At 34.3% G+C, this 12,033-nt stretch overlaps 1 protein-coding gene across 1 annotated transcript in view; it reads left to right on the top strand.

Moving 5' to 3' along the window:
- The window catches only part of Sycp2 (synaptonemal complex protein 2), a 64,173-nt gene that overhangs the window by 12,377 nt on the left and 39,763 nt on the right, over positions 1 to 12,033 (top strand). The window contains exons 6-13 of the mRNA XM_052723738.1: positions 578 to 663; positions 1,199 to 1,284; positions 1,542 to 1,576; positions 2,636 to 2,778; positions 2,862 to 2,914; positions 5,098 to 5,143; positions 5,702 to 5,797; positions 7,843 to 7,903. Coding sequence (XP_052579698.1) covers positions 578 to 663; positions 1,199 to 1,284; positions 1,542 to 1,576; positions 2,636 to 2,778; positions 2,862 to 2,914; positions 5,098 to 5,143; positions 5,702 to 5,797; positions 7,843 to 7,903 — 606 coding nt within the window. The remainder of the gene's footprint in view (positions 1 to 577; positions 664 to 1,198; positions 1,285 to 1,541; positions 1,577 to 2,635; positions 2,779 to 2,861; positions 2,915 to 5,097; positions 5,144 to 5,701; positions 5,798 to 7,842; positions 7,904 to 12,033) is intronic.

The raw sequence follows: 12,033 nt of genomic DNA, 5'->3' as shown, positions 1-12,033 counted from the left end.
AAATTGTTTTAATTTTTTTTCATACACTATATCTTGACCATGTGTTCCCATCTGTCAACTCCTCCCAGATCCTTCCCACTTCTCTGTCTCTCAACTTCATTCATTTTTCTCTCTCTTTCTCTCTGTCCCTCCCTCCCTCAAGAAAAAAAATGAAAAATGAAAGTAATAATAGAAAACAAAAGGTGCCTTCCCAACAAAACAAAACAAGAAGTCGATTTTATGTTGGCCCCCTACTCCTGGGCATGGGGCCTGCCTGGAGTGTAGTTGATAATACCCAGTAACATTCCATTGGGAAAAAAAACCCAAACAACAACAACAACAAAAATGATTTCCTAGCAGGTATCAAGAGCAAATAGCTAACAGGTGAGGATTAAACAACAAAAAAAGAAAAAGAAGAAAAAAAAGTCAATCTCAAGTCATTTAGAAATAGATTCATGAGAGATATGTTTTCTTTTATAAAATGTTTGAGGTATGACTAAAAGTTAATGAGCTTAGTTTCATAAACACCTCAGATAACAAGTGATTGTTAAATTGATTTAAAATTATCATCTGTCAATAATTTATCATTTTTATTCAGGTAAAAAACAAGTATTGGAAAGTTTTATACCTCACATCTGTGCCCTGGTTATTGATTCAAGAGTGAATATTTGCATTCAGCAGGAGGTAACTGTCTTTTAAAACCCAAAAATGAGAAAGTAAATGATAAAATGAAATAACAACTTAGACTAAGTTTCTTAAATTAATTTCATTTCTGTTGTCTGAATAACTCATTGCTTGACAATGTATATTCTAAATATTCATTAAAAATCCATAACTGAATTTATGTATGTATATCACTAATGTGAGACCCTATACTCATAGGTCCTAGGTCCTAGGAGTTCTCTAGTATGTAAATGCCAAAATAGCATGTAGTATTATATGTGTACATGCATATGTATAACCGTAAGAGCAAAAAGTAGGTAACCTTTCCCTTAGATCTTAGAATAGTTAATGTGTTATTTCACAGTGGGTGTGAAAGCTTCAGTAAAGGAGTCATCCTGCACTGAAGTTGCACTTTAGGCTAGATGTCCTTTCTCTCACCTGACTTACGTTCCCTACTTAGAAAGCACGATTAAGAGAAAACCTGGACTTTTGAGTTTATATACCTATTTCTCCAAATGCTTGCTGGAAAACAAAGTTACTTTTTTTTCTCTTCTAGGCTTTAAAAAAAATGAATTTGATGCTTGACAGAATACCTCAAGATGCCAACAAAATACTTTCTAACCAAGAAATACTAACTCTCATGTAATAATTTTTAATAACTTGTTTTGATCAATTGTTCAATTTAGTAATTGTAAGAAACATGGCAACCACAAGTTTGAATTAAATAATCAAGATCGACAATCTTATAATTTTTGATATAATACAGTGTTTATATTTTCTCCAAAAGTCAGTTATACTTGTCAATTGTAAATTTTAAGGTTTTTACTCCCCCAAAACATAATGGGCTCTCTATCTAATTAATATTACTTTAGTATATACTTTCTTATTTTGATTCACAGGAGTAATATGGGAGAAAGGATTTTAAATGTAGGAGGTAAGTATCTCTTTCCAAGATTTGAAATCACTTCAAATTTATGAATGTTATATACTTTTGACAATGTTATTATTCTTCATGTTACTAGGATAATACACCAAAAGAATTATAATCTGTTATGTAAACCAAAGGAAAAATTTTAGATTAGTATAAAGGCATGTCTTGGAACAAATAATATGTCATGACAACAAAAATTAGAGAAATGTAATTGAGCCTAGTGATAGTTATGATGGTAACTTAATGTTCCAAATTATTAGAATTACTTAAGCTAAAAATTTTCTTAAATGACTCTTTTTTTTCCTTTTTATTTTATGTGCATTGGTGTTTTGCCTGTGTGTATGTCTGTGTGAGGGTCCCCTAGAACTGGAGTTACAGACAGCTGTGAGCTGCCATGTGGGTGCTGGGGATTGAACCTGGGTCCTCTGGAAGAGCAGTCAGTGCTCTTAACTGCTAAGCCATCTCTCCAGCCCCATCTTAAATGACTCTTATTGAAATATCATGTCTAATATTTTTATAGTTGATAGACAGTTTTTAAACAATATATTTACTTCAAAGAACTTAAGTTCTCATTAGATTTCTGTGAATAAATTTTGATTTAGTGATTTATATGTAAAGTATGGCTTTAATATGTACTACAGGATAACTGTAAACATCATAACAAAAATTTTGCATGTTGTATAATTGTTTTTCAATTTACAATTATAATGAAGTGGTAGAGTCTTAGAAGATTTAGGGGTTTCTTTGACTTTTAAAAAATTAACTCTATAAAAAAAAATTTTTTTTTTTGGTTTTTTGAGACAAGGTTTTTCTGTGTAACTTTGCACTTTTCCTGGAACTCACTCTGTAGCCCCGGCCTCAAACTCACAGAGATCCGCCTGCCTCTGCCTCCCTAGTGCTGGGATTAAAGGTGTGGTCCACCACTGCCTGGCAAAAAATGAATAATTCAGTAAATTAAATAAATATTTTCTTTTTCTCTTGGTTTTATGCCTTACAAAGTCAAGTTTTATAAGCTTAATGTTTAAGAATTTTGAACTCTACATTGACTAACAATTTTTTAAGACTATGAATTACAGGTAGGCATCGTGGAAGCTTTGTGTAGAATGACTACAGAAAAACGGAGACAAGAACTGGCATGTCAGTGGTTTTCCATGGATTTTATTGCTAATGCATTTAAAGAAATTAAAGACTGTGAATTTGAAACAGTAAGTAGTATAAAATGATAAGTTTAGTAAAAATTTTTGTGTAATTTTGATTTTTAAAACCATCTTTCTTTTTTGAAAACTAGGATTGCAGGATATTTCTCAACTTGGTAAATGGCATGCTTGGTGATAAGAGAAGGTAAGCTGGATGCAGCACATAGCCATTGTTGATAAGGAAGTAGAGTTGAGCCCAGTTAGGGTGTTTATAAATACAATTTTTATTGCACTGTGAATATTTATTCAAGACAGTATTTATGTTAACATACAGTAAATTAACACACTGCTAACCTGAAATACTCTTATGATGGCTTCATTTGGCTTTGTGTTTGGAAGGGAAAATACATTTTATCTAATTCATGTTAGTAACTGAGTGTCCAAATTTGGTTTACTCAGCTTCAGAATTTCATGTATATTATTATTTGGTGTTTGAGGAATGATAAAAATCAGTTTACATACCTACATGCTGGAGTGAAAATGTGTAGTAAACAAGTCATCCTACTGTATAAGTAACATAAGTAGAATTTTTAATATTTAATACCAGAAACAAGCATAAACTGATAGAAAATATAAATTATACCATTAGAATTTATTTGTATGGGTGTTTTTACCTGCATGTATGTCTGTGCTCCATGTGTGGGGGACCAGCCCCCACCATTATTTACCCCAGGGACTCTTGAGAAATGAGGGATAAGAGATTTAGTTAGAAATAGGTGAGAAAAAACACAGGATAGTCTCAGATGGGCCTGGATCCTTATCCACTGGCCCAGAACTTTATTCCAAAAGTCTATTTATAACAATGCCAAGGGGTGAAGCAAAAGACCCCCCCTTGCTAGTTACAAAACACTTGCACTCAGGCCCATGGTCCAGTCATGTCTCTATGCAGACCTGCTGGGTAAAGCTACTAGGAAACCTGAAAACGGGCTCCTACATCCATGTACATGCAGTTCTGAAACAGGCAGAAGAGAGAATTGGATCAGCTGGAAATGGAGTGAACAGAAGGTTGTAAGAAGCCATGTGGGTGCTGGGAATTGAACTCTGGTGCCCTGGAAGGAGCAGCAAGTGCTCTTGACTGCTGAGCCATCTCTCCAGCCCAGAGCAACAGCATTGTGATACCTGGATCTAGTGGATGATGTTCTGAAATAAATCATGTTTGCTTTATTTACTAAGAAAGTGAAAGATAGGGTTAGAGTTAAATTCAATGAGTCATGTTGCCTGCATTTGAATTATAAGTTTGTGTCTGTTCTATTCTGTTAAGTTATTGAACCTTGCTATCTTCAGTTTCCTTCACTGCATCTTAAGAATACTAATAATCCTTACTGCTTATGTTTGTCTGAGACTGACAGAACATACAAAAATACTTCAGATAGTATCTTGCCATAAAAATGTTCTAAGAATTTAACCACTTTTACTGTCAGGGACTCATATCTACTTTTTACCCATCCAAGTCCTGTGGGATCTTCCATTGTATTAATACATACTTAATTTAGACCAAGGTTGGATAAAAGCACAGGGACAAATAGCCAAATGAATGGAAACACATGAACTATGAACCAATGGCTGAAGGGTCCTCACTGGATCAGGCCCTCCGAATGGGTGAGACAGTTGATTGGCTTGATCTGTTTGGGAGGCATCCAGGCAGTGGGACCAGATCTTGTGCTCATTGCATGAGTTGGCTGTTTGAAACCTGGGGCCTATGCAGGATTGTTTGGCTCGGCCTGGGAGGAGGGGACTAGACCTACCTGGACTGAGTCTACCAGGTTGACCTCAGTCTGTGGGGAAGGCTTTGCCCTGGAGGAGATGGGAATGGGGGGGCGGGTTGGGGGGAAGGTGAGGGGGACGGGAGGGGGGAGAACAAGGGAATCCGTGGCTGATATGTAGAACTGAATTGTATTGCAAAATAAATTAAAATAAATAAAAAAAAGAAAGAAATATTTGTTCATATTTGAAAGAATATATTTTTGAAATTGGTATAATTCCTTTAGTCAAAGTGGTAAGTAAATAGTATCTTTAAAGTAATAATGCTTTTCTTTACCTAAACAAATTCCAATAAATATTTGTTTATAATAGTAATGGCCTGGCCTGGCTTGGTGATTTTTACCTATTAACCTCAGCTACTTGCTTCAAGTTTGCAGCAGGGGTATCAAATTTGAGGCCAGCCCAGACAATAGTGAGACTCTATCTCAAAAATTGGATTAAAGAGATTATTTTATTTAAAATTTTATAACCAATTTCTGATTTCAATTCTAGACATTGTTTTTATGCCTGAACAAGTTAATTCTGGGAAGGTAGATTTATTTTTTCCTAAACTGTTTTGTGTTTTAGAGTCTTTACATTTCCTTGTTTGTCAGCATTTCTTGATAAATATGAGGTAAGTTTTAAATTTATCCAAACTTGAGTTATTAGATACTTTTTATGTAAAAATTAAATGGATTATGGATTATATAATGATTTAAAACATTAAAAGTACTAGATTTAGATGATGGTACAGCTAACTGGTCCTGTACATTTTAGTGACAGCAGGAAAAATATGAACCAGCTCACCTTAGTCAAGAAAAAGAGCAAGGCTGTAGTTCTCCACATTTTCTCCTCTCCTTCAAGACATTACTGCTTACGTTTATAAGTATATTCATACTATTTTCAATCTCCAGTAATCCTTAAAATGTTTTAATTTTGGATCTAATGTCTGTGTAAAGCATTTAAGTAGCATTTTCCTGTTCTATACTATCTAAATGTTAATGCACTTCTTCTGTCTTCATCTTCTTACACTTTATCTATTGAAAGTACTCAGGGACTATTCTACTTTATACAAGTGTTGCTAGATTCTAGAATTTAAAAAATCTCAAATCATTCAGTCATGACTATAACCTGATGGCAATTTTCCAGGTTTTGTAAGCATAGTATATACTAGTTTTATGTATTATATTAGTTGCAGATACCATCAGATGAAAAACTTGAGGAATTTTGGATCGATTTTAATCTTGGAAGCCAGACTTTGTCATTCTACATTGCTGGAGATGATGATGTAAGCTCTTATCCCTTTATGTTACTCTCTATGCACATGAAGAAAATTCTTGAAATTTACTTTTTGAATGCATGTTTGTATACTTTTATAGCCATTCTTTTGATAGATTTCAACATTAGCTTTTTATTATTTTAAGGATGTATAATCCATCAAGCTAATTAAAATGAAATTATTTGATTTTTTACTATAATAAAATGAGAGATAAATTTTAACATTAATTTTAACAAAAACCTTTCAAAAATGGATGTTGACAGTATTCATTCTTTTGGTCACGTGAACAAAATGATCAGCATTAGAAAACACAGCATGGAGGCTGTTCAGTGGTATAGTGCTTAGCAGGCACAAGGCCTTTGGCCACTCAGGCACTCCATGAGAACAGCATTGTCAGATGACAACAATTGGTCTTACTCAATCTTGAAACCTCCTGGGAAGAAGTAAGGGAATTTCTACTTATACAGTGGCATGTAGACGTGAATTTTAGTTCTGTGTTGTATCATAGCCTTTTGGAAGTGGAATATTTCTTGTTGTCCTGTTTGTTACCTGGGGAAAGGTTATTAGAGTTATTTGTTTCCTAGCTATCACTTCATATTTGGTACAGTGGCATACATCTGGCTCAAACTGTGTAGTCACTCCCAAATTCTGACAGAGTTGATCAGCACATACTAATCTGGTTGTGGCTGCTGATATAAGCAGACTCTTAACTTTTTAAATATATCTTTATAGTCCTATTTCCTTCTTACATAAAATTTTTTATAAGTGAATATTAGCTAGTACTTTTTAGAGTTTTTGCATACGTTTTAGAATACCTTCATAGAATGCTTATTTTCAGTAACTATTAGAGTGTAGTTATTGTAGTTTTTGATAAAGTTTTGTTCTTGATTCCGTTTGGTCTACTAGATGATCTAGAACAGAAAATAAGTAACCATACTATAGTATACATAATAGGGAATGTATAAGTCCATCTATAAATTGTTCTAAATACCAATTAAGATGTTGGGACATTCTTCCCAGAAGTACACTTTTAATTCTCTTCTCTCAATCTCTGTAGTAATATGTTCTTCCTGTACTCCTTACTTTCCCTAGAAACCCTTCTCCACATAGTGGCAACTTAAACCCCCTTCTTTGTCTCTTTAATGTATCGTAAAGGATTTTACAGCCTTGGCACCTGGATATCCCTCTGAGATATCATAGCATTCTCCATCTTCAAGCCACCACATTTCAAATCTTACATGATGTTTTTGCCCTAGGGATACCTTTTGCAGATCCTTGAAACCTAGTTTCTGTGATAGTTTAACTGTCAGCTTGACACAGCCTAGAATTACTTGGAGAGTTTTAATGAGGAACTGTCTTGATTATGTCAGTCTGTGGGCATGTCTGAGGAGGGGGAAGATGGTTTTGATTGTTAATTAATGTTGGAAGCCATCTGGCACCATTCCCTAGGCAGGGGGTAAGCAGAGTACAGAACAAGCAAGGATCTATGTGTTGATTCTCTCTCTGCTCTTGAATGTGGATGTGATGCTTCAAGTTCTTGCCTTGACTTCCTCACAGTTATGAACTGTAACCTAGAACTGTAAGTCAAATAAATCCTTCCTTTTTGTCAGAATACTTTATCACACCAACAGAAATTCAGCTATGATGGCTCCTTCCAATTTAGGGTTTGGTAAAAATATTATCTGCTTATAAATGGGTTCTTTGGTCATTAAGTATAAAGTAGCCTCGCCACCAAGTTATGTATCACATTGTCCGATGTTTTTTCCTTATAGTAATTACTAAAAGTAATTCTGTTTTCTTATCTCTTAAAAGATCAAGAATGTGTTTTTTCTTGTTTATACCTGGTATAAGGTATAGGGTATTAGGGCTTGTTATTTTTAGAATGAATAAATGAAGTATTGAAGGAACAGAAAGATGCATGTTTAGTGATAGAAGGTACAGGAGATAGGAGAAAGTTAAGTCACATATAGTTAAACTTAAATTGATATCAAAAGAAGTTTTAACTCAGGAATAAATTTGTACTTAAGATCTTTTTTTTTTCTTCTAAATTTAAGGATCATCAATGGGAAGCAGTCACTGTACCTGAAGAAAAAGTTGAGATGTACAACATCGAAGGTACTAAACTTGAGGCTTTTTTTTTTTTTTATATAATTCTCTACTTGGTTCCTGTCATAAAGAATAGAAACTGCAAGATAATAGGACAGACTATGGAAAAGATCTGTAAACACTCATATTCATAAAGTCATCACATTCTCTACCCCAGTTTTCTTCATCTAAAACCACAATATTTGGTCTGGCCAGTCTCATGTCAGTATTTTCAAGGTTCTTGTATTTCTATCCCATTTGTTTTATTAAATCCAAACACCTTATTTCTCCATTCCTGTGAGAGGGTTAGCTAGCACTGCAACACTCATTAGTGACATCTAGCAGACTGATAGAAGGTCATAGTAAGTTAACTCACACTTTAGTCATTGAAAATATGTGTATGCACAATATATAAGTATATATATATGTGTGTGTATACATATATCATGGTTTAATTTGCATTTTTTCTAATGAGCAGTGATGGTGAGTGCTTTTTAATACATGAGCTCTCTGGCTTTTTTTGTGCTGTCCTCTGTAGAACATCTGCTTAAGCACTTTCTGTCTTTTGCTGAACTTTTTATTCAATTTTGAAGTTGTTGTGTATCCTAGAATACCACTTCTTTGACACATAACTTTTGTGAACATATTCTTAGTCAGTATCTTGCTTCATTTTTTTGGGGGGGGATGTGTAGAGCAAAGAAAGGCTTTTAAATTTGGGATCTAGTTGATCAGGTCTGTTTTGTTTTCCCTGTGTATTTGTCACTTTTTCTAGTCCTTAGTCACAGCCATTTTCTGTTTGACTTTTGGCTTTAGCTTTTGTGCTAAAGTTTTTGTGATCTAAATCAAATTAATTTTTGTTTGGGTTGTCATAAATTGTAGGTGATTATGTGGACGTATAGCTAGTCTAGGATTATTTGCTGAAAAGGCTTTAATTTCTCTGATTTTGTTTGTTTTCCTGGTCACATGCTGTACCACTGACTATTGCCCTCTGTGGTTCCTCTGTTAAGTCATCTGGCTCTGTTAAGGGTAGGCTGTGTCTTGCTGCTGTTATGTATTCCTTAGATCTATTTACATATTATGTACCAGCACCACAGTATTTCAGCATTTTGTGTTCATGCTTAACAGAAACATAGCTAATTTATTTTCTGACATTGTCAAGTTTTCAGAAACAGGGCCTTTGGATTATCCATATACATTTAAAAAGGTTTCGTTAATCATTCCCGAAAACTTCCTGGAATTGTGACTGTAGGTCAGTGTGGGAATACTAGAACTAGAATTCAGATCACAGAGATGCAGTTCTTCTTTATTTGGGTTCTGGACTCCTCTAAAAAGTATTTTATATTTTTCAATATATGTCTTACAGATATTTTAATGAATTTATTCCCAAATACTCAATTTTGCCTTTTATGATGATAAACACAATCTTTAATTTCATGTTCAGATATTTTCTACTAGTATGTAAAATAATGGTTTTAAAAAGATACTTTCCTTATATCCTACAATCTTGCCAAGTTAACTGTTAAATTATGATGCCTATGTAGATTCCTGAGGGAGTTGAATCAGTTACTTATGTTGTTTTCAAATAGTGACAGTTTTGTTATACTCTCTCCTCCTTCTCCTTACCCCTTTCCTCTTTATGGAAATGGAGAAAGCTTCCAGTACAATTTTGAATAGAGGTAGTACAAAGTGGCTATCTTGCAGACTTCTTGAATATGGCTTGGGGAAAGAGATACATCAACTTACTATGAAAAGTGATGTGTTAGCTGAATGCCCTAGTGGATACCCTGCATCATGCTGAGAAGGCTAATGAGAATTCCTCTCTGCATATGAAACCATCATGAGCAACTGAAGTTAGTAAATGTCCATCCCTCCAATCATCATTGTACTTGTTCATTTAAAACCTTTCTTCTGCTACTTGAGCCTTAGACAGTCACTGCTGCTTCTTTCAAAATAGATGTGTATATTTTCTAGAATTCATATAAGTGGAATCATATTCTATATAACAGTTTTCTGTTTGTTATTTCAAACTTTTGTTTTAGCTACAATGTTGTGGCATGTATCAATAGTTTCTTTTTATTGCTGGATAGTATTCCACTGAATGGCTATACCTCAGTTTATTAATCCATGCCCAGTGAACTTTTGGGATTTGGAATGTTCCAGTTTTAGCTCTTATGAAATGCTGCTGTGAATATTGTATAATCTGTATATCTATAATTTATTTCTCTTGGGCCAATTGCTAAGGAGTTCAGTGCTTGTGTTATACCAGAGGTAATTGTGTACCTATTCAAGTTTAGAAATGTCTAAAGTGTTGGCTGAAGTTATCTCACTGGTTTAGGTTTTTAGTCTGTATGTAAGAGATTCAGTTTCTGGGCCAGCAAGATGGTTCACTGGCTAAAGGCACTGGCTGCAAAGCAAGTTTGAGTCCCCAGGACCTAACATGATGGAAAGAGAAAACCTACCCCTGGAAATTGTTCTCTGACCTCTACATACATGCCATGCATTTGTGCCTAGATAACCTACACATGTATTCATGTATGTGTGTGCACAAACACACACAGATTAAAATCTCATCACTTTAAGAAAATAATTTCAATTTTGTCTAGTCCTCTTGCCTTACTGTTCTAGCAATAAGAACTATCATTGTGTTGCTAATAGAAATTATGAAAATAAACATTTTGCCTTATTTCTGGTGTTAGGAGAGTGGTAAAAACATTCCTTTTTCTCAACATGACGTGTTATACCTTGTCTAGGTCTGTTTCCTATTTCTGTAACAAAATACGACTGAATGTAATAAATAACATATGAAAAAGTTAATTTGGGCTGATAGTAGTGGAGGCTGGGCATCTCATGATCAAGCTGCAGCAGTTCTTGTTTAATTCCTGTCAAAGGGCCTCATGGTGGAAAGCAGGCTATCATGTGGCAAGAGTAATTTGAGGAACCTGAACTTACCTTTATATAACTGTCTATAGTAGCTCCATTAAAGTTGAGAAGACATTAATCTGTTCATGAGCCACACATCTGCCAATGAGTGCCATCCATCAGCATTGCCAGAATGAGGAATTTTCAACCTGAGTTTTAGTGACAGTGAACCATAGTCATACCATAGAACATTTTGGCAGTTTTTCATTTATATCTTAAATAATTTATTTTACAGAATTACCTCCTGAAATTATCTTTTTAAATTTTAATCACCTATCTATTAAGCTACAGTATCTTAATTGTCTTTGGCCTTTTTCTAAAGTCTTTTGTTTCTTTAATACCAGTGATATACTGGTACTTATTTCCTGTCAATTTCCTGTCAAGTCACTTTATGATTGACATTGTATTTAGAGCTATAGAAAATTCTAGCTCAGTTCACCAGCCATTTAGTCCAAACTCTAGCATACATTGTAAGTGGGGAACTGATCATGTATTTAAGGCTGGCCTGTTTTAGGAAGCATTTTGCATCTAAGCCAGTGAGGTAGTTAGAGAATTAACTCACTTTAAAATAATTTAAATGATACTTAATAATTGTACATAATCAGGAGGTGCAGCATATTTTGGCACATGTGCACCCAGGGAAGTCCTAGCCAGAGAAATCAGATATCAAAAGCCTACCAGAGCTCAATAACCATTTTTGTATATCTCTTTTTGCTGACCAGAACATAGTCCAGCTCCTTTAAAGTCCACATTTTATGTTTGTTAACTCTGAATCTTACTGGTAACTTTATGTTTAATGTCTTATTTGTTCTAGCAGTTTTCTCTTCCTAAGCCCACAATCAGAATAAACAAGATGTCTTTAGGGAACACAGGGCTGGAGATCATGTATATGCATAGAACTCTAATACCTTTAGACATACGGATTTAAAAAAAAAATCTTTCTGATCTAGCCAAATATTGTCCTGAAACAAAATACTGCATCTTACACAGAGGTAGACATTCCTGACTTAAGACTCTGGCCTACCTGCTATTTGATAATATTCTCCATGTCTATAGCTAGAGTATTGAACCCAGGTCTTTGTGCTTCCCCAGAAAGTATTTCATTGATGAAGCTATCTCCCTAGCTGCTTAGTACTCTCAGTGGCAGCTATGTTAGTCTTTATAACTATTCTCAAGATAGTTTTTCTCTTTTTTTATACTACTATGTAATAATTCACAAAAATAGGAATTTTCAGCCAAAA

The sequence above is a fragment of the Peromyscus californicus genome, unplaced genomic scaffold, assembly GCF_007827085.1.
Source record: "Peromyscus californicus insignis strain IS unplaced genomic scaffold, ASM782708v3 Scaffold_7__1_contigs__length_154581171, whole genome shotgun sequence".
In the NCBI taxonomy this organism is placed as follows: Eukaryota; Metazoa; Chordata; class Mammalia; order Rodentia; family Cricetidae; genus Peromyscus; species Peromyscus californicus.
This window is presented reverse-complemented; position numbering and strand designations above follow the sequence as displayed.